Source organism: Aulostomus chinensis, chromosome 11 (assembly GCF_037954235.1).
Source record: "Aulostomus chinensis isolate RoL2024-O1b breed Wild chromosome 11, RoL_Achi_v1.0, whole genome shotgun sequence".
Taxonomy (NCBI): domain Eukaryota; kingdom Metazoa; phylum Chordata; class Actinopteri; order Syngnathiformes; family Aulostomidae; genus Aulostomus; species Aulostomus chinensis.
Genome location: NC_141330.1, coordinates 13,263,075 through 13,285,802, shown reverse-complemented (window position 1 = coordinate 13,285,802; position 22,728 = coordinate 13,263,075). Strand labels below are relative to the sequence as shown.

Below are 22,728 nucleotides of genomic sequence, written 5' to 3'. Positions count from 1 at the left end.
TAGCAAGCTAGTTAGTGGGTTTACTAAAACACTTTAAGGAAACAGGTGTTTATAATGTCGATCTGATCAGAAAACCCCCAAATACTAACTCTCAACAAACTAAAAAAAAAAAAGCGAGTTGCCACTGCCAGATATGACATACAGCTTCCACCTGAGTTGCTGTGATTACTCTCCTCCATTGAGTTAGATAAAAGGTATGCTTAATAGCTTTAAATTCATACTTGCAGCAGAGTTCTCAGTGTTTGTCAGCAGATATTATGCTCAGTTGTCATGGGCAAGGAAGTAAATAAATACAGTACATCTCTAATAAATACACTCACTTGCCAGCTTATTAGGTAAACCTAGACAACGGCAATGCAGCAAAACACAACAGCACTGCAGTACGACCATCGCGAGGATTATAATGTCCAGTTTTTATTGAACCTATTTGAGAAAGGCTTTGAGTTATTTTATTTGTTATTTTGGTAGGCTGTTCAATTGTTACTGGGTTTTACCTAAAGACGTTCCTAGTGATTTGTCAAGCACACTTCATAAAAATGGGATGGGCATATTTTAGGAGCACCTCCCGAATGTTTCAGAACTAAACCAACCAAAGAGATATTTAATGTAACTCTCTTTATATCTCTGTCATAGACTGTCTTAATGACACGAGAGCAACTGAAACACTGAATTGTTTGCCTTATAACTCACAGTTCATGTCTCAGTGAGCAGGAGTTATCCAACATTTCTTACATTTCTAGTGAAATATGTTAAACAAATGTGTCACAGTCCTTTGAGAGGCAGCAATATAAGCTGTTGAAAATAACACTTAAACTATCACAATTTTGTCTTAGAGAAACTGTGGGAGGAAACTGCTCCATCATCCGTAGGCAAACATTTATCACATTTGAGAAGAAATGTTTTCCCCAGAGACTTTCTTTTTCAGTTTCTAAAAAGGTTCTTTTACATGAGTGAAAATTGAAATGTGGATGTGTATTCATGCTGAGGTATCTGGGGAGGTTCTGGATATACTTTAAACACAGTTTTTGTACTACAATGCATGAATAATGATGGTGATGATTAAGGCATTCTATTTGTCATTACAACCACATAAGATGCGCATTATGAAAAGCCCATTCAGAAGCTGCTGGAGTGGTGGAAGCCCTGTGGGAAGAATCTCCCTTAGTGACCACAAAAGTGGACCAACAGACTTATCCACACTCACGGCCACATCAATAAATCTCATGTACAGATGAGGCCCAGGCAATGCTTCAACTATTGTCAGTCACTGGCTCATGCAGCCGTCCAAACACTACACTCCATCTGCACATAGTGACATCATTTATACAACTGCCACCAAATCCCTGCTTGTAGGAGCACAGATTCCCAGCTGCAGGGTATTGCTTCACCCTAATGCATTCAACACCCCCCCCCCCTCCAAAAAAAGAAAGCACCAGCTTTCACAACATGATTCTTTAATAAGACGTACCTCTGCAATCAATAAATCTCCTGTTATCAGTGTCGTCAGGATGAATGAAGCCTCTTGTCAGTCAATAAAGCTCAATTTCCTCCAGCATTTAGGAATTAGTGCAAACAAGAAGCATTTAGGTTAGCGGTGTCCAGCGCGGTAATGTAATCAATTGGCCACATCATAGTCTGGATTATGGTGAGTAGTGAAGGAGTGATAGCTGTATGGGGGTGTACCACAGCAAATGGTCCCCCACCTGAATAAATACCTGTATTTTTCCAGGCCTAAATATGTGCATTTACGCTCCAGACATTTTCGATTGCTCCGCACACACACGGGACCATTACCATCCTGACTGTGTGTCATTTCTGTCTAACATCCCAATTTATCACAATCACCCTCATTTAACGGCACGTATGACATCTGAGCAACACTGCGAATCCAAACATTTCCACATGGGAAAAGTCATGAAAGTACAATGAGGTATGCAGTGTAGCGCCGCACACTACGTAAACAGTCTCCTTCTGCCAGCGTTTGGGAGGATGAAATTAGAAGACATGCTGTTGATTTGGTTTGTTGGATTCTTATTCAGTACGATGTCAGTCTGCTTGACTGTTCTTTTTTCTATTTGTGGATCCAGAATGAGATTTTTCCAGCCAATTTTCTCTCCTTACATCAAAAGAAAATACATTTTCAAAGTAAATAACAGTATGGTGTAAAGAGTGGCTCATTTGACACATGCCATGAAATGTTTTCATACGGCTACAAGCATCTTAATGCTGTTGTATTTATCCATACACACACAGCACAACAGTACATGTGTATATATTCATATATCTATTATATGTTCAAGAACATCCTGACCTGCTACGTATTAACAATGCTGACTTAATTCACACTTTAACGAAAGGTTTCAGAAGTGTATTCAGGTTGTGGTCTGTAGATTTCCAGACAACATGTGAATAAAAGTCAAAACTCAACAGCAACCATTCAATGAAAAGCGCCAAAGAATATCAAATCAGCCTAATGACTGTAAATCTGGACATAGATGATTTTTTTTTAATTGCAACACAATAGAGAGCACTAAAACAGAGCCTTTGTGACAGCCAATAAGCTGGTAGAAATGTGTACGCAGCAGGTCAAGCATCAGCAGGTTGTACTGTTGAGAAAATGAAGAAATGATGGAAATTGTGTTGTGAATATTTCAATCCCATTTTACAGACAGTATTAACTCATCAGCGCGCACGTGAGATTTACATGCATAAAAAAATGCACTGAGGAAAAAAGTTATTGACTCGTTTTATTTATAATTTGGTGAGTTAATTGACATAAAAATCAGTATGGGATATCATCAACCTTAAAGCGCTGTTACCTAAATTGATTAGCCTCTTAACTAAAAGTAAAAAAAAAAACAAGCAAAAATCAGGCCTAAAGATATACATTTTAAAGTTTAAAAAGTTATATTTTTAATGACTGTTTACACTGTTCCCTTTTTTGAGTGCGACCCCTAATTATCATTTTTTTAGAAATAGAAATATCATATATGTTTCTTATTCATGGTTTAATAAGGCAACAGAGTGACACTTCGCGTAGGTTGTCAGTTTATAAGTCCTCCCCCCACGAGAACTCTTTCTCTGTTACTGTTGTCACACATTTGCTAAAGCAGTGTGTGAACGTCTATGAGGCGGTGGGGCTGTGGTACCACTGAGGGGACTGATAATAGCCCAGGCTGTGGGCCCCTGGGGAGAGCAGGGAGACACTCCGCAGTCCTGACCCCGCACTCTCACGTTACTGAGTGCCTTGCTCGCAGCAGCCAGTTCCCCTCCCAGAACATCCACCAGCACTCCACCCCACCGTCACTCCATCATGACATCACTGTAAGATCCTCTTCACTTCCTGAGTGCCTCTTCTGCTTTATATCGCTTTCTTTGCAGTACTTGTCTGCATGTATCGGCTGTTTTTCTGTAAATGAAAACAGGCGATACATGTTACACAGGCGATAAATGGAGCAGATTTGACAACTGTTCATTGTGCTGTTTGTCCTGAGTGCACCTCACCTCCAGGCTCTCTGAACTTGCTCGCTCTAACCTACAAATCCTGTAGTTAGAACACACACTAAGCTCCACTGTCCCAGTCCCCACAGTCCCAACGCCAACTCAAGGACTGGGGGACTTTAACACAAGGAGTTTGGCTGCCATCCAGTAGAGAGAGAGAGAGAGAGAGAAAGAGAGAAAGAGAGAGAGAGAGAGAGAGAGAGAGAGAGAGAGAGAGAGGTGCAGTCTGTCCACTGACTCATATCCTTCCCTTTCTGAGTTTGCTCCAGCAATGATGTAATGCTCTTGGCTTTTCGCCCTCCCCCCACCCTGTGCCTGCCTACCCCCAGATTTTGTCCCTCCCTCCTCTCCTCCTCTTGCTTTTCCCTCTCTTTCCCTCCTCGACTAGTCCAACAGCGCTGCACTCGCTCCTCGCTGGGTGAAGTCACTGTGAGCTCTGGGTAGACACAGCAGCTAAAAACTTTCGAACGTAACCAAAACAGCCCAGGGCCAAGTTCCAGACGTTCGGGAGACGGTGGTGCAGTCACCATGGGAACAGAGGTAAACAGAGGGAGAAACAAGGGCCTCAAACAGCTTGCAGCTGCCTGGCTCTCTGAGTAAACACTACACAGGACCTGCCCCTGATTTACTGCCTTTAATCACTGGTGGGAGGAGAGTGCCATGGGGTTTGGACTGAGGAAATAATACGAATCTGATCAAATAAATCAGCCCTAATGGGTTACGACACAGGCTGACTTTTATTAGAGGGCTAGAGGAGAGATGGATGCTAGGAGGGTGCTACACTGCAAGGGATGTTGTGATGGATCTGGGATGGGGTGTCCTCTCATTAGGGAGCTTCAAGCTGAGTAAAGTTACGCCAAATCACAGTTGAGGAATGGCAAATGATTGCCTGATGTGAATTAGTGGCGTGTTGCTGTATTTATTCTCTAAATACGGTATTTGCTAAGTCCAGCGAGGATGGGCTGACTTTCCATCACAGCAGAAGCATAAACAATGTTGGTGCATTCCTATCACCACTGAATCTGACAAACCCATCAGCAACTGTCATCTTGTTACAACATAAGCTGGCGTGAGTCTGCAGCACCTGACTGGTGTTGTAACATTGGCCTCCTCTTTCTCTTTCACTTTCAATGATACATCCATCCATCCAGCCAGCCATCCGTCCATCCTTCCGCTTATTCCTGTTAAGGGTCGCGGGGGCTGGAGCCTATCCCAGCGGCTATGGGTGAGAGGCGCGGTTCACCCTGGATGGGTCGCCAGTCCATCACAGGACCAACACATAGAGACAGACAACCATTCACACTCACAGTCACACCTACAGTCAATTTAGAGTATCAATCAGCCTCGTCCCCTCTTGATGTCTTTGGACTGTGGGAGGAAGCTGGAGTACCAGAGAGAACCCACACAATGATACATCATTTTCTTTATCTCACTGTAAAAACATAACCATTTAGTAACATTTTTGTTTCTCTACCAAAAAATGCAATATTTACTATATCTTCTATAAATACATACGTGTGTGTGTGTGTATATATATATATATATATATATATATATATGTACAGTATATACATACATATGTGTGTGCATATATATAAATATACATACATGCATATATACATAAATTAGCTATATTTATCTCTCTCTACATATAGATATAGATATATCCATCCATTTTCTTCCGCTTATTCCTGTTAAGGGTCGTGGGGGTGTGGAGTCTATCCCAGCGGCTTTTCGGGCGAGAGGGGGGGTTCACCCTGGACAGGTCACCAGTCCATCTCAGGGCCAACACATAGAGACAGACAACCATTCACACTCACAGTCACACCTACGGTCAATTTAGAGTATCAATCAGCCTCGTCCCCTCTTGATGTCTTTGGACTGTGGGAGGAAGCTGGAGTACCAGAGAGAACCCAACTCTCTCTCTCTCTCTATATCTATATATAGATATAGAGAGAGATATAGATATGAATTTTGGCCTGCAGGAATTGGGGACCATTTTATTTTGAGTTGCAGTGTTTTGACCATTGATTTTTTTAACTCCTACCTCAATTACTTTTCCCTGTACAAGAGGAACAAGTGATGTGACTGTTCGTTGAAGATACGCCGATGCAGAGCCAGTAACCATCATTTTAGGTTGTGTAAACAGCAGCAGCTCACTTGTAAACAGCAGCGTTGCGAGGAGTGGCCTACGCCTTCCGTAGGCCGGCTCACATCACTTGACCGTTCATACGTGCAGCGTGAATATGAGAAGAAAAAGGCCCCACAAGGGAAGTGTTTCTCAAGGGAGCTCCTTGGTTCCTGTAGCTAAGTTCCTATAACTGCTTCGTCCGAAAGCTCTCATCCTGCCACCTGATTGCTGTCTTCCACCATCAGTCTCATCCCTTTGTCTCTTATTCCATTTTCCATCTTCAATTTCCCTTCATTATCTTAGAGCATTTTTCCCACACCTTCATTCCTCTGATCCCATTTGTCCATGCTTCTATCCAAACATGATCTATATTTTCCGTTCCTTGTGCAAACAAGGTCTCTTATCCTCTCCTGCACCCGACTAGCCACCATCCTGGTATAAAACCTCTGGCCTCCACATCTGATGCCTCACCTCTCCCTCTCTCTCTCTCTCTCTCTCTCTCCTCTGCTCTCAGAATCCTTCATTTCCTCTCCTCCTTCTACCTCCTGCCCCCCTTGTTCTCTCTTCCATCAACCTCTGATCCCTTTCTTCCTCTCCTCTGTCTACCTCTGATCCCCCTTTTCCACACTTCCCTGTACTGTGATCCCTGTGCTCCCCAGAGCTGTGAGGCATGTCCCTGTGTGTGAGTTGCTTGTGCAGGAGCCTGCATGTGTGGTGGCCCCGGGGCAGGGATGACACAGCCCCGCTGGAATGAGAGGGAACAGAGTCTGGGCGTTCCTCTACAAATGCACTATTAAACCCACTGCAGTACACAATGAGCTCATCTTAATTCAGGTCAGATGTACATCCTGCATTCTCTCTCTTCCTTTTCCTCTCTTTCCATTTTTGTGATCAATTTCATTGTATACCTGTAAACCAACTCAGCACCTTTTTTTTTTAACCTCTGCTCTCTCTACCTACTATTGCTCTATCACCACTTCAGGCTATAGAGCGACATGGTTGGCTATTGCTCATGTTTTCCTCTAGAGAAGTGTGTTAGTCAAGTCGGGGCACGAGGCCACTTCAGGCAATTTGTAGAGGTCTTCCTCTGCTGTACCCAGGACAGACATTCCTCCTTATCTCTTTAAATGCAAGACAATCATAAACAATAATAAAAGATGTTTTCTTAAAATTGGGAAATCCAGGAGGTCAAAGGTTATCAAAGGAGATGCAAAAAAGCCTCTCTGATGACTGTCTTGGAACTCTCCCTTTTGTAGGGAGTAGAACGCGTATAAACACTATGAGTGCAGTTGTTTTTATCACAAGCATAACATTACGCAACATATTAAAATGCAATACGCATTTCATCCTGGAAATCATTACATCTCCCGTTACAACTATTGTACCACTTTAATTGAGCATTTACTAATTAAAAAAAAAAAATTAAAGGTTTGGGAAGTAGAAAGACCAATACTGCACACATCATGGATTAATAATAAAAATTGAATTTATATCGCAATTTGCAAGAGACCTGAAGATGTTTTAGATCAAGGAATGGGCAGGACTGCAAGTAATAATAAAAACAATGACTGGCAGGGTTGAACGGTTAACTAAGGTCATAAGCCCTGGTAAACAGGTGGTGATTAAAGTGTTTCTAGTGATGTGACGTTAAGAATCTCTGTCAACATCCAAGAAGCACAATTCACTTTTTTAAAGATTTCAAGGACAAAAAAAGTCAGGTATCAATACTCAACATGAAATACTTCAAGTACTTATAGTCCTCAGGTACAGATTAGTGAGCTGTAAGTGCACACCAAATGTGTCAGGATACACTTACCCCTTGCATGACAGCCTGCTGCTAAGACATGAAAACCGACATCTACTTGTTTTGCTTCCTTCAAAGATGAAAATAAGGACCACAAGCTAGTGGCTTAGAGGTGTGAAAAACAAAATGTATTTAATGCAGCATTAAAAACAAAACCACAATTTGACTTCCCATAGAGCTTTGCACAGCAAAGTGGCAATCAAGCTTAAAGCAGCATGCAATTTTGCCAGGAAAGGATATCAGAAAAGTAAAAGACAAATTACTGACAATCTGTTAAGGGTGTACCCTGCATCTGACCCGATGGCAGCTGGGGTAGTCTCAAGCCCCCTGCTATACCCTGAAGCAGGATAAGCGGTTGACGAAAGATGAAAGCCAAAGTGAAGAGGTCAACTGTATTGACTGCCGTTATTTAATGTTGTTTCTTTAGTTAGTTTAATTTAGTTTTGCTGTAATTAGTTGTTATTTGAGTACAAACCAAACCCAGCTGAGCTAAAAGCTGATGCAGACTTAAGATGAACGTCTGTTTAGAAACTCTCAAATGTCTTGCACGATACAATCCAAGTCTTCTCTATCCAGTTGTATGCTAAATACCCTCGAAACACTTTAGAGCTAAAAATGACCAAACTTGATAGAACAACCATTTGTGTGTGTTTGAACTCAGCTTACGCATTCAGTGGTGAACACGAATACCGACACGTTGATTCTTCATGAATTCAAAACATCTACCAGTGGGTAAAGTTTCACTTTAAGGGCAATGTTGATATTGTTGCTCATTAACAATGTTGCCCTGTTTTAATAAAAGCACCTTCCTTTCTGCACAGACAAATTTGATTAAAGTTTTTAAATTCCAGAGCAACATAAACTGATAATCAGTTACTACATATGACCTGTAACCACGACTCACTTAAACCAGCTGCATTCAGGCTGATTGTGCTATGTAATGGAAACAACTGGACTGAAATTCTCTAAGGAGCCAGAATAAAAGAATGTCATTTTAATGCCTTGTGCCCACACCCATCTATCCACAAGCGAAAAAGTTGAGGTTTGCACAGAATGTTGTATCTCACATGGTTGACTAGTAATGTCCAACACATTTAACTCTGACATAACTCAGCACCAGATGTTTATAATTGAAATGCAGAGAGCATTCAAATGTGTTGGACACCGCTTCCCTTTGTATGATAATGATAGCCGTGACATTAAGATCTGCTGGCTGTTTCTTATGCCTGGTTTTAACACTGGTTTGTGTCAGCGGAGCTCCCCAAAGACCTTGTTTAGGGACTCGGAGCAGGAGAAAAGAGAGAAGGAGAGAGGGAGAGAGAGGTCCTCAGGTTTCACAGCTGCAGGCCTAGCTCAACTCTAAAGTAAATGGACTTGAGGAAAGCCAATCCTAATTGATTCCAAGCCTCAAAGCTCTTTAGTAAACATTGTGGAGCAATGAAAATGACTTGTTATCCTAATTCATTGGATGCTCACTCTGTGTGTTCAACAGAGCCCAGGAACAATCTAAGGAAGCAGATGAAGCTGAACTGATTTTGTTTGGTGATTTCTTCTCATTCAAAGACAATAAACTCACTGGCCATTTCATCAGATGAACTTGTATGCTCTAATATCATCCAGTACAAAAGCCCTGCCAGGACCAAGTAGATCAAATATTGAGAGGTGTCTGATAATTTGACCACTTCATTTAAGCACATGAGAAGGGCACACTAGAGTATTAGAAACTCCTTTAGAATAAAGCACTAAACAACAATACTACAACAACAAACAACAAAACATCTAAACAACATAAATAAAGTATATTTATTACCTTTCTGACAGTGTCATTAACAATATAACAGTATAAGATTTGTCAGCATAAGTCCTGGCTGAACTCTCACTTGGGTTGCAATGCATTTAAAAGGCGTGTCAATGGGAAAATTCTTTTCAAAGCCTGATAAAATGTGTAAAACTTTATGTCTGCAGTGGTTATATTCATTAATACATCCCCTCTTATCCAGGATAAAAAAAAAAAAATCTTTTGTCTATAAAATTGCTTTTTGATTTTGTAGAAACGTGCCAAAAAAAATTGGTTTCTACAGATGAAAAACATCGTTTTTTTGGTGATAAGATTTTCTCCATAAAATCACAGAGAGATAAAACTATTTGGAATTCTCACAGATGGAATAGGAAACTACTGATCTAACCCTCACTTGGCTCTCTCAACCTGGACAGAACACATTTATCCTGTGAAGTGTCCAGCTTGTTGTGCGAGTAGGAAGTTCCTGTGGAGAGACCCTGTACATGGAGCCTTTGGTTAGCGCTAATGGTTTCCTGTGGAAGCCCTAGAACTCAGTGGAGGGGTTTCCTCAATCTATTTTCCTGCTGATGTGAACATTTCCAGGTCACTTTTCTCTTGTGTGAATCTATTCATGCGATTCATGTGCTTGAATTTCACCATCCTACCAAACCAATGACACCTTAGCTGACGCAGCAAATATGCAAAGGGTCTGGGGGGAATGACTTCATTTCACTTTATCTGGGACTTTGGAGACGGTCCTGTGGCTGCCGACCATCATATCGTCTATCTTTAAGTGATGTGTGCAAGCACTAAAACCAGCAGTCTCTCAGCAAATCGGTGACACATTTGTGATTAGGGCAGAGCAGTTTTATCAATTCTGCGATATACATTGATATTTTGTTTTCCCAGAGAGTATAGATTTTTCAGTCGTGAGTATGGATATATTAAGCCCCATTCAAATCCCCCGTGTCCCGCACTTTGCAGGAAGAGCAGTTAGGTCTGCCTGCCGCTAATGTCGCTGTAGAGCATTTCTAGCTACCCAGACACCGACGCCTTTCTCATCCGGTTAGAGCTGAGAGAATCAGGAGAATGGCGGCGACCATTGTTCCCTCTAATTTCTCATGTGTCTGGACGTACACACAAGCTCCCTGAGCACACTGAGGAGCAATGTGAGCGACATCAGTTGAGCACGATGTAGCCACACACCTGTTCAACACCTGGGAGCATAGCTAGGTACATGGCTCATTAAAAGAATCAAATTACAGCAGCAATTTCTTTTAGTTTACTTTTAATATTTTCGAGGGTTTACAACTCAACCGCTGGGCCACTGTTGCCGTCTCTTATCTCTGCAGCACTGTTGTTAGTTTGCTAACCTGCACGGTGTTACGGCACGTTTGGGCAGGGCACATACAAGCACTGTCGATGCTATGATTGGCTGCGTAGCCTAAGTGAACCGTATCGTATCATTGGCTGGACACCTGTCACTCACCGAGTTTATGCACCGCATAGATTTTCTTGTGTGCTGAGAATGTGCTAGCGGTGGGCGTTTGTGCAAGCGCGCAGTTTAGAGGGAACATTGATCAATAAATGAAACTAATTTTCTCACTACATCTTTGATTCATTTTGTCCAGCATTTGCAAGCTGCCAGTCAGAGCCGTATGTTGTGTAATTGATGCTTTCAATTCAGTTAATTCAATCCAAGTCAATGGAACACTCACAAGATGTCACCAAGATCACGTTGTCCCTTTAAGATCTTTCATAAAAGGATGTAAGTGTATTGAATTGTATTGTGAGCTGAAAATCGTGATATATACCGTGTTGTGAGCCCAATATCGTGTATCATAACATATCGCGAGATTGGGTATCGCTAAAGCCCTATTTGTGATCGTCACTGTGAGCAGAAGTGTTGGGTCCGTGCCTCAGTAAGGTGAGGAGTGTTTAATGACAGGTAAACTCAGGTGAAGCAGGCCCAACAGTCTCTGTTACTGGCAGTGATTGCTGCTCCTCCAAAAGGGATGAAATTCCATCCCCGTCCTTGACAAAGAGCCTGACAGGGTGTCAGTCAGGCTTAGTGATGGGCCCCCCATCCAATATTCACCAGCTCCTCAAGCTGTAAATCTACACAGGACAACCTCGACACAGCACAGGACTATAAAACTGAGCCACCTCATTGTCTAACTAGCTCGCCACAGGCCGGGTTTACAGTAACAAAGACTTGGCACAAGTTAGTTGAGGTTTGAAGGAGGTCAGTAGAGTGTTCTCTTGAAGATGAGATGTTTGTGTATGGTCCTGTTTTGATACACCATGGTAAACCACACCATACACATCACTTTCAAAATGTTCAATGTAACTCCATGACAGTTGGTAGAGCTTATAAAATCATCCCCGCACAGGTGGATTAGAAAATAAATGTATGCACACACTGACTGGGATAATGAAAATAGGTGCTTTACTCTGTGACCTACTGGATGGTTAAACTCTGCAGGTAAGTGATGAGGCAGCACACCACCCAGACGCTGTTATCTCTGTCGGCGGTTATTAAACACCTGTGGCATGGCGGTGTCAAGGTATCAGAGAAACACAACTCCATGCTTGTAGCTGCCATTCCCATACAGTGAAAGGAACAATCTCAGAGCATGAAATGCAAAACCGTTGTAAAAGCAGTCATGAGCTGAGGCTTCAACAATGACCTCATGTCGTCCTCTGGGACCCTCTTTGGCATGTTAGGCTGCAGGACAATACTGAATGAACAGCAAAACATGAATCGCCAACACCCCCCCCCCCCCAAAAAAAAGCAAAAAACACACACACACACTGCTCCAACAGTAATAAAACACTGGCATTACCTCAGAGACTACAGGGGGATGACAATCGGTGCAGACACAAAGAGGACAGAGTCAGTCTAACGGGGATGCTCAAACTGATAGAATACACTCGTCCAATCTGTCAGCAGTTCTTATCAGTGCCTCTAGACCTCATTAACAAACTGTAGTAAAGCATACAATAAAATCTACATTCTCAACTTGATTACATCTTGCCAGTGATCTACTGAGTTCCCCAGGCAACACTCACCCTATCTGTCTGTTGGTGGATGGAGCCTGAGTGATGACGGAGCTGGACTGAGGAGAGGGCAGGGCCTGCTGGATCACTATGCTGGTATCATGGTTGCCCATTCGTGCATGGGACTGCTGGTGCTGGCCTTGGCCTGCCTGGCCATGCAGGGAGATGTTCTGCAGCAGGGAAAAGAAATTTACAGAAGAGGTGAGGGAAAATGTGTTATCAGTGTAAGTCAAGCAAAATAACCGTGTTGGCCTTAAGTTTGATGGCCTGCATAAACATTAATCTACAGACTTTTGAGTGGAAACAGGTATCATTATTGTTATTTACTAAGCAGAAGCCTTAAATTGTTTTACCACCATTACTTGACCCTTGTATTGTACGAAACAAACAGCAAGTTTCAGTGATTTGCATGAGGCAACTCTGAATAATGGCCAAACATAAGAGAATAATTCATGTGACATCACGGTACATATATTCTGTATTAAAGGAAAATCAGTGATCAACTCACACCATAGCCTGACTGCATCTAAAAATGTAAAAACAAAACCCTGCTCAATATTGTTTTTGCTCCTTATCTCTTGTCTATTGAGCTATGCACTCCCGGAGCGTCTTGCTCCGACTCGCCTCCTGCTGACTTAGCAGTGCCTCCCATCATAAACCACACAGACCAGGGAGGATAGACGGGGCTGACCTGAGCACAGACAAGCACCAGAGCCAAACCACCCAAACAACAAACTCCGCTACAACATGCAACGTGCATATTTCCAGACATCTGATAAGCAGTCTGTCTTGCGATGATTTGACTAGTGCCCATACGTCTGCTGCAGGGAAGATCTATAAATAATCATATTGTTTGTTAAAAGTCAAAGCTTTGTGACTTTCTAAACGTGTGAATGTCTGGCTGGGGTCTTTGTCTCAGGGGCCTGTCCTTATGTCAGAGAAGAAATCAGACTCTCTCACAGACATGGCTGGAGAGTTGTTTGAAGTTACAGGTTTTTCCACCTGATCTCCCCTCACCTGACAAATCTCCACCTGCTAGGCTTGTCTGTCAGTGCCTATAAGACTGATGTGGGATTGGGGGCGTCATGCCTTTTGGGAGGGGGGGGGGGGGCCAACAACATATACATATACATAACATAACTATGAAAAGGGGAAAATAAAACAAAACAATTAGGAGTGTCTTATATGTTTTACAGGAGAGTGTGATTACATGCAGTTGAGATTGAAATCTATTTGTTTCAGTTCGCAGCATGTGGGTTCTTATAAGTGGCACAACTGATGATGACATCAGATAAAAGTTCAAAACCATGTGACCTAACCCCTGTGGGTGGTTGTGGCTTTAGGTTCACCCAAATCAAGCTGAGGCTTTGTTCCCTGTTCCTGCAGTACCTGTTTAGTGTCTTCTTCTTCCTGGGCCTTGCAAAACTCCTGCTCAATAGAACAGTCAAGCTCGCTGAACAAGCCCACCTCCTCACAGTTCTTCAAGAAGCGTGTTGGTGTTGGTGTCTGGTCTGAAGGTGAAGAGAAAAATAAACAAGACCGACTGTAATGTAAGATAATACTGAGCATATTATGTGATCATATAGAAGAAGAAAAAATCAGCATAAAAGGCAAATAACGCATCATTTTTTTGGCTCATTTAATTGTTTTCCTTTTGTTTTTTGGGCAAATTTTTATTCTAAAAATGGCATTGTTTACTCTTTCATTTGCTAAATCAGTTAACGTAATTTCGAATGTTTATTTTATGTAATTTTTATGTAACACATATGGCTTTTAATTTCTGTTTATTTGCATGATATGTTTATTTGAAGACAGCAAACACTTCATTGAAGCAAATGGAGAAAAGACAACTTCTTCCTGTTCCTTTCCAGTTACGGAATACCGATTTGGGACATGTTCATTTTCCCTCTCGACTGGAATAATATTCATATAATATACCGACAGATTTTAAGAAAACTTTAGGGTGAGGGAGAGATACTATTTTTGACAGCCCTGTTTCAGCTGATAAAGTACAGATCCCACCTACCATGTGGGGGTCTCATTTGTTGAGCGAAGTCAAGCCCTGGTATTCAACTTGACTTTGTGGGGGTGCACACAGATCAGGTTTCAGACAGTTGAAGGTGATTTTAGGATCAGGGTTGTTTCAAAGGCTAAAAGCATACTTCATGGTCTGTTTATCCATTCTGGCTAGACCGAGGATTGACTCAAACTTTCATGGTGACCTATGTACCCAAAATACAGTTTCATCCCAAACAGTTTCCAGGCTGAGAATGTAATACAGCTCTATGAATGAAAATGTGAGTAATGGCAGCTTTTTTTCCCCTCTCCCTTTGGATTGTTTCATCTTGAAAAGGTGGAAAAAAGGAAATAATTGTAGAAAAGCCAGAAAAATAAAACAGTTTTTCATCTTGCTATCATACATCCCAAGACCCCTTTTCAGAGAGCCAGAGGTTACTCACTTAGAGAAAAACCAGTGAGCTCTAGGTCTCAGTTAGAGAAATGGCCTGAGCTGTAACTCAGACAACAAGCGATACGGACACCTGGCCTAGAAAATCCGATCCTGCTGTTCTGTGAGTGTAAATAATGAAAAAGTCACAATCTCTGCAGCATGGGTAAAATGGATCAAACTACTGTCTAGTGTGGCAGCAAAGGATATCTGGACCTGCCTTGGAAAAACACTTCTACATTCATTTAGAATTTTTGTACCTTTGGAGGGTAAAGGAATGAGCAGATCACGATGTCATATACACCCAAGCATCCATAAGGTCAAGACTAATGACATCGCTGACGATGGCTGAAGCATACAAGGCATCAAGGAAGATAAATGTCAAGATATTTAGCTGCTCATTTCTTCAGTCGTACGTCAGCGTCTCGGCTGAGGTGTATGTAAGAGGTATGTAATGACTACAGCTGAGCTGTGACTCTCATATGATTTATGCTACTGTAAACAACTGGAGTAGACACGCCATGAAGTTTTTATGATGATAGACAAGTGTGTCTGAGCATGAGTCACCGCTGCACACACCTGCAAGTAAGCTACCCTGCTGGGGTAGTGTGTGTGTGTGAATCCATTTGATGTGGCTGTAACTCACCTGATAACATGTTGTCGTTCTTTATGGAGGGAAACTTAAGGGTCATCTCATGTTTGTGTCGATGTATCATCAGATGGTCTTCCGTGGGGAATCGCTGTTGGGTTTTTAAACCAAAGGAAATGTTCTCTTAACTTGTTAAACTTGAAATTGACCTTTACACTTAATCCAAAATAAAACAAAGAATTTTATTGTAGAGCATTCGTTCAGGTATTTTCATTATTTAAAGTTTGTTTTTACTCAGTCCCATGCTCCACTATTTGTCCTAGATGCTAAAAGAAGTAACCGACTGCAGTGATAACCTCAATTTACTCCGCTTCGCATTACACACACACACGCACACGCACACACACACACACACACACACGCACACACTGACACAGACACACACAGACACACACACATACAGCCTAGTGTAGTTCTGTCTTGACACACTCACCTGAGAACAGCCAGGAGCGTTGCACACGAACGGCCTTTCCTGGTCTGAGTTCATCACTCTGGCCAACTTCTCATTAAACTACAAACAAGACAAAAGAAGAAAGTGAGGAGAGGAAGTCACCTACTTGAATTTCCCGACCAGCATCCAAGAGGAAAAATACAGCTCATTTTGTCACATGTGACATAAAATGACCTGGCAGCTGTTTCAGGTGCAAGGTAATTTCACGTATAAACACACAGTGTTCTCACAGCACAGTGTTCCAGGATCCATTAAAATTATATTAAGGGTACAGTTTTGGGGTTTCAAGGACTGAAAAAATTTGATTCAAATGCCTCAGAATATCCTTCTCAAGACGGGGTTACTTTAGTGTTTTTATTGTGCAATCAAACAGGGGAGGTTTGCAATGAAAAAGAGCAAAACTATTAACACTGCAAGGAAAAAGAAGTTTAATTAAAAAGGCATTAATACAAATCATAAACTTGCATTTGCAAATGCAAACATTTTGTTTGTTTTGGAACCAAGTCTGGTGGGCAGGATGCACACTGAAGGATGTGGCTTGGATCAGCAATCGTCAATGTGCCACAGGGATGATGTGTTTTTGTCAGCCAGCGCAGAGGTTAGCATCACCATGGGTTCCCTCAACCAAAAGCTAATGAGATTTTTATTTATTTTTTTTACAATCGATGATTCTCATAAATAATTTGAGGTACAGCAAAAGTTTCAGAGATTTATATATTGTTCGGCAAAAAAAAAAATCTATACTGGCTTTATGGTTTTTAAGGCAAAATTCAATCAGTTGCAACTACAAAGCAAGAGTTAGACTATGAAAAAAACTACGGCGCATCATGCATGTATGACTTCAGCATCTCCACAACTAGTTTCACACTTTCTCTGATGACGTTCAATGACAACCTTCAGCATGAGTCCCACCAATAAGACTCAACAAGTCCCACTAGCTAACAGTGCTCCAAGTCCTCAAAGCAGAAATAATGGCTGAGGACAAAAGAAGAAGGGAACATTTGCCATGGAACTAATAAGAGAAAAGAATCAAATTGAGGCTCGTCATTAGCAAGTGCATTTTCACACATACACAGCTACTGTGTGTCCAGATTGACAAAAACAGTAACGAGATCAACCTTGAGAATGACAGATGTCACAGTACAACCAAAAAAAATGTTCTGTTCCATTCTCCACCACCCTCAGCTATTGCCAGAATCAACTATTTCCCTTCAAATTATAATAGTGCAGGACTCTTCCAAGTATCACACTATTAAATGAACCAGATTCTTATTATTTTACGTCTTGGTGAAAGCTTCAGCTGCTTTAAATATGGAAATTTGAACTAAATCTTATCTCCATCCATTTTCTACCTCTTATCCTGTTAAGGGTCTTGGGGGTGGAGCCTATCCCAGCAGCCTTCAGGCGAGAGGTGGGGTTCACCCTGGATGGATCGCCAGTCCATCTCAGGGCCAACACATAGAGACAGACAACCATTCACACTCACAGCCACACCTACGGTCAATTTAGAGTATCAATCAGCCTCGTCCCCTCTTGATGTCTTTGGACTGTGGGAGGAAGCTGGAGTACCAGAGAGAACCCACACAGGAACAGGGAGAACATGGAGACTCACACAGAAAGATCCTGTGCTGGAGCCAGGACTCAAACCTGGAACCTTCTTGCTGTGAGGCGACAGTGCTGACCACTGCACCACCGTGCCAACCACTGCACCACCGTGCCACCTGAATCTCATCTCATTTTATATTTTTGAAAGATAATTATAGACATATATCTTTTCAAGTTTCAGTCCCTGAGAAATGCTCTGTGCATCTCACAGTGAGAACAAGTAAAGGAAGTGGTGACAGTGCAAAAGCAGAAGGTGCAGTTCTGCTATCTGAAAATCTAAATTAGAACAATCTGACTCATTTAAAAGCCAACAAGTGCTTTGAATTTGTTTACCTGCCACTGTTGCCATATGTGTTCCACAGCCACCCCCAGACATCACGTCAAATTTGTATCAGTTATCATTCTAAATGCTTTGGTGATTAAAAAGTAAAACAGAGGACACATTTTTCCAGACAAGAAGGATGTCTCGTCCCTGTGATCTGTTGAAATATAAAAACCAAAAACTAGAGGCCATAAAAATTTAAGGCCCACAAATTCTACAAATACGATCTTGTCCCACCACTCACTTACAGAAATTAAAACCTAGGCATGCTGAACTACACCGAGGATGCAGTCTGCATTCAGCTCAATTTTTTCAACACCCTGATTATGTTTATTGCAGGACTTAAAAACACACACACACACATACACACACACACAAGAATGACAGGTGCATTTTAACTGCATGTCAAGATCAATCCAAGGCCAATGATGTGACATTTAAAGGCTTTCATGTGCATTTTCATCAGTCATTGCATTTGAGGCATCCACGAGTTTCTGTTGCACACATTTAAATATTTTAACCATAAAGTCTTACAAAGCTAATGTAATTGCTTTTGCTAGTAGCTAAAGCATTAAGTGTTGGAAAGATGAAGGCAAAAATATATTTACATTTTATTATAAAGAAAGTGAATAATTTGTGATGTTTCCTGGTATGGAACCCAAGTACTTCACAAATACTGAGGAGACACTGTACTCTCTATCGGACCTAATAGCTTGGTCAGTATCTCAAGTCGTTTATTCTTTCATCAACAAGTTTATACGTTAAACATTTTCATTTTTATTGAATATGGAATTTTCCTTGAAAACGAGACATTTGGAATTTTTCAAATTGATGATTTCTTCTGTCGCATTTCGCTTTCAAAATCAAAAGAAAAGCAACATGAAAAATTATCATGTTTTATGATGTCATTGTGATGCTAAAGGCCAAGTTCAATTTACTGCATAATTAAAGGTCAAGTGGGTAGAATTTTGGATGGATGAATCGTGTTTTCATTTGCTAAAATTTTGTACAGCCAGCAGGTCGTCTTCCACCAAGCCCGCCGTGTTGCGTGTGCGGTAGCCTGTCATGTGTGACAGCAGTTGCTCTGAGTCATTCCATTATTCCATCTGTCATTATCTATTTAGTGTATACTAGCACTAATTAATTTAAGCTGTGCTCTTGAGCTAAACAAGCTAATGAATGCTCTGGTCTGTTTTTTCATCGTGGGATTACTTTCAGCTATGTTCGCATTGCGGTTGCATTGTTTACCGCAGGAAGCAGCTGATCGCGCTGAAGCTGGAGGGCTGTCATGGCAACCACGACGGACATCCCCATAGAAATTATAAGGACACATATAGGCAGAACTCAGAGATGACGGAAGAGAGCTGTTCTCAGACAGCAGAGACTAATGGAAAAGAGGAAAATATGGACCTCACTTCTATTATAATGGGCAACGTGAGATGAGTTAACGAGCTAGGAAGGAATCAGACGGACAATAAATCAGAGTGTGAAGGAAAGAAGAGACGGCTCGCTGCTTTTTTTGGTAAAATTATCACAAAGGAACAATTCTTCACCTTTAACGCTGAAGCATTCCGAAAAAGACACATTTTAACAAATTTTACAGGAACGACTCGGCGGCCCATCGTAGATTCTGCAAGGGTTGAGATCTGCAGCTTGATGTGAAGATACACATTGTTCCTCAACCACATTGTAATAATATCTGATAACAGGATAAAGAATGTGACTGAAACATCAGAATACGTGTGTTACTCTACTCACCACTAATATGAATTTACAAACAAAACAGAAACGCATCTGAAGTTCAAGTCAGCGCCACATGTCACGTGTACGCCATGTACATGTGTCTTTTTCATGCTTACAGACTATTTCCTCAAGCTCAGTCAAAACACTCCAATATTTTGTTATGCTAAGCAGTGCTGTTTTCCCAACAAGCTGTACTTCATGACTGAGCCTGCAGAACAGGGTCTGGACAGGGTCTCTCTGTCAGAGAGCAATGAGCCCTGGTTTCTCGTTCTGTCACCAGTTCCCTTCGTCTCTTCTAGCGGGCCCCTAACAACTCACCTGGTCTCATTTGACACAACAAACAAACTGTGGACTCAAACTAGACCGAGGACGATGGCAGGCTTTAGAACTGTGCTTCAAAAAAACACAAAGACAAGCTGCTGAACGCTGCCCCTCAATCATTTTCAAGCTTTATTATTCTTACGTGAAATGCACTCCAGCTCTCTTCTCTAGCACGTAAAGTGCATAACAAATCACAGCGTAGGAAGTTGAGGATGTAAAAATGGAAAGTCACTGCGGTTACAACGAATACAGAAATTGAGCTTTTATCTTCCTATTTCTCTGAGGGGAATTGGTCATTTCGTCACATTTACCAGGAAATCCAAACCACATGATGCATAAAAATCATGAATCAATACTTCTGTGCATGCCCTCTAAGAATTCTATATCCACAGCTTTCACACTTCATATTATCAGTACTCAACGCCCTTTTCCTTGGAAAGGGCATTTGGCTCTAATTTGATATAGATGTTTGAGTTTAGCAGAGGAAATTTGGTTACGCTTTACATTAACTATATCCTGATGTGAGCGAGGGGAAGGATTAGGGGTCCGGAGTTCGATTTCAAGAGGAACTGGGGAGGAATTCTCCAGGTAGAACGCATATTAGAATTTCAACAGAGTAGAAAGAGTAAGGAGGGATTGGGGTGCAAAGGCGTATGGGGTGAATGCAAGCGAAAACATGCACAGCGATTCAAACCCACGGCTCCCCACAGCCTGGGCCTTTGACAGCACAAGTTCAAGGTAGGATCAGAGCGGTCCCTGAGGCAGGGAACATGGCCCTCTGAGACAATGTCTGCCCTCAACCTCTGCTATGTGTGACAGTGTAAACCTCAACAGCTGTCATTTAGTGCTCTCTTCCTTGACATGGAAACTCATAACACACGCAGGAATAATGCCTAACAGGGCTGCCATTGTTCAACACCTACACTTGTCTTACCTTTTTTTTTTTAAAGAACATATTTGTAATTTTAAAAAAAATCAGAAAACGAATATAACCAACAGTTTATACACAATTAAAGGACTGTTGGTTGGACTGAGCCGTTGTGTTATGATTCCTGTGATTTCAACGCATCCTTCATGTCAGTGGTCTGAGAGGACATTGTCACTGTTAAAACCTGCAACAAACCTCAACAAATAAAAACTCACTTCAGGTCGCATCTCATTGCTGGAACGAGCAACTGGACTATGATCAAGCTGGTAACTTCTGTGGTGAATACGAGAAGAATAAAAGTACAGTTACTAAATAACAGTAACAACATCTAGAGCCTTTAATGTCACTTTACTAACTTTGCGATTTTGTACTTTATCATAGTCTACTTATTAATCCCTTCATCATTTTAAGATGTGACTGATTTATCCTAATGATTAATTTCTACGGAAAACGAACATAAAAAAATGTCTCAGTGCTCGACGTCAAGTTATAACTTTTCAAGGGAGTTTAGTAAGAATATATTCATTTAATCTTTTTTCCCCACAAAAGTCCAAAGTCTTTTAAGCATGTTTTAAGAGCATTTTTTTTTAAATTTCAACAGACTAACAGCTATTAATATTATCAAAAGTAATTAAAATGGTCACAAGGAATTAAAATGGAAGCCTACGTAATAATTTATCAACACTACAGCAGCATCTATGGGACACAAGTGGTTATTGATAGTGTGTCACATAAACACAGTGACAGCAGAGAGTAATCAAATGATTAAAACCTTGTTGTTGTTTTTTTAAACCGTTGCCATAAAGCGCACCCCGTCAGCACAACCGTCCTGAAAGTAACCCTCAACATCTGAGCGGTTAATCAAATATCGACTGGCCTGCAGAATGACGTAATGTTAGTCACATTGCTGTTCAAGAAAAAAAAAAAAAAAAGGGGGGGAAATTTCGTGGGATCAGAGACATCGCTGTTTTCTCTTAAACTGACATGACAGGGAAAAGAAAAAATATTTTTCCAGGCGATCACAAGTGAACCGCAACAGCCCGGGAAAAACACCGGCTCTGCGTATCCCGGGATGGGACAGGCATGACATCGATGCAGGGATGAAGCTTCAGGAGGGGAAATAAGAACAATACCACAGGGGTATCAGATGCAATCAGAATCCTTTGCAATGCTTTGGAATTCAACGGAGCTTGAGATTAATTCCTGCAGACCTGCCACAGCGAGCGGCGGCGGCACTTGACTCCGCGTTCAACTTCGACAACAGTCAACAGTAGACCACCGCACGGACCCCGAAGTCAGATGACAATGCAGTCAGCCTGACGAGAGTACCGTGACACTTCACCACCTGAAGTTGCATGCGTCCGTGAGGTAGAGTTAGAAAAGATGAGGGGGGGGGGGGGGGGGCGAAAAAAAAACAACAACAACACATTGTCCGAGACAGGAGCGAACACCCAAACAAGCTGTTGCAAGAGCGAAAAGCAGGAGAAAAGTAACAAGGGTCGTTTTGAACAAATGTAACAGAGCTGCAGAAGCGCGTGCACCGTCCTCTGCATGATCGGCGAACTTACCAAACAAGTGTAGAAATGTGAAGCAGTCTCTCAGAAGAAACCACGTTGGACTGAGGAAAGATTACAATACGATCTATTTAGAGAAGCATAACGTCACCCCTGGGTGACGTCACGTGGGATTCCTGAAGTTCTAAATCATTGCGGTCCGTTTGGAGGCGGCGCGAGCAGGGCGGAGTTTGCAAACGCACACCCACAGGCATGGATCCGACGGACTCTGCTAGTCCTGGAGTGGGTGTGGTGCAGAGCTGGGTGTCCAAGACTGACTCATTAAGGATGCAAATAACTGCACTGTCCCGAAAAAAAGTTTCAGGAGAATTAAAGTGACACCAAACTGCGCCTGAATTAAAAAAAAACAACAACTCACCTCATCACTTGAGCCAAATTGACATACCAGTGAGAAAATGCAACATATTATTTTA

The 22,728-nt window shown here is 41.8% G+C and overlaps 1 protein-coding gene across 2 annotated transcripts in view; it reads right to left on the bottom strand.

Moving 5' to 3' along the window:
- creb5b (cAMP responsive element binding protein 5b) overlaps nt 1-22,455 on the bottom strand; it is a 43,264-nt gene extending 20,809 nt beyond the window's left edge. The window contains exons 1-5 of one of the 2 annotated variants that reach the window (XM_086218648.1): nt 22,310-22,455; nt 15,805-15,882; nt 15,369-15,462; nt 13,666-13,787; nt 12,289-12,446 (exon numbers count right to left, since the gene is read on the bottom strand). In XM_086218648.1, the coding sequence (XP_086074774.1) occupies nt 12,289-12,446; nt 13,666-13,787; nt 15,369-15,462; nt 15,805-15,858 (428 nt within the window). In that variant the 5' untranslated portion in view covers nt 15,859-15,882; nt 22,310-22,455. Of the gene's footprint in view, nt 1-12,288; nt 12,447-13,665; nt 13,788-15,368; nt 15,463-15,804; nt 15,883-21,952; nt 22,090-22,309 lie in introns of those variants that run through there. The other variant, XM_086218649.1, reaches the window with a different exon arrangement.
- Between the last annotated feature and the right edge of the window lie 273 nt (nt 22,456-22,728).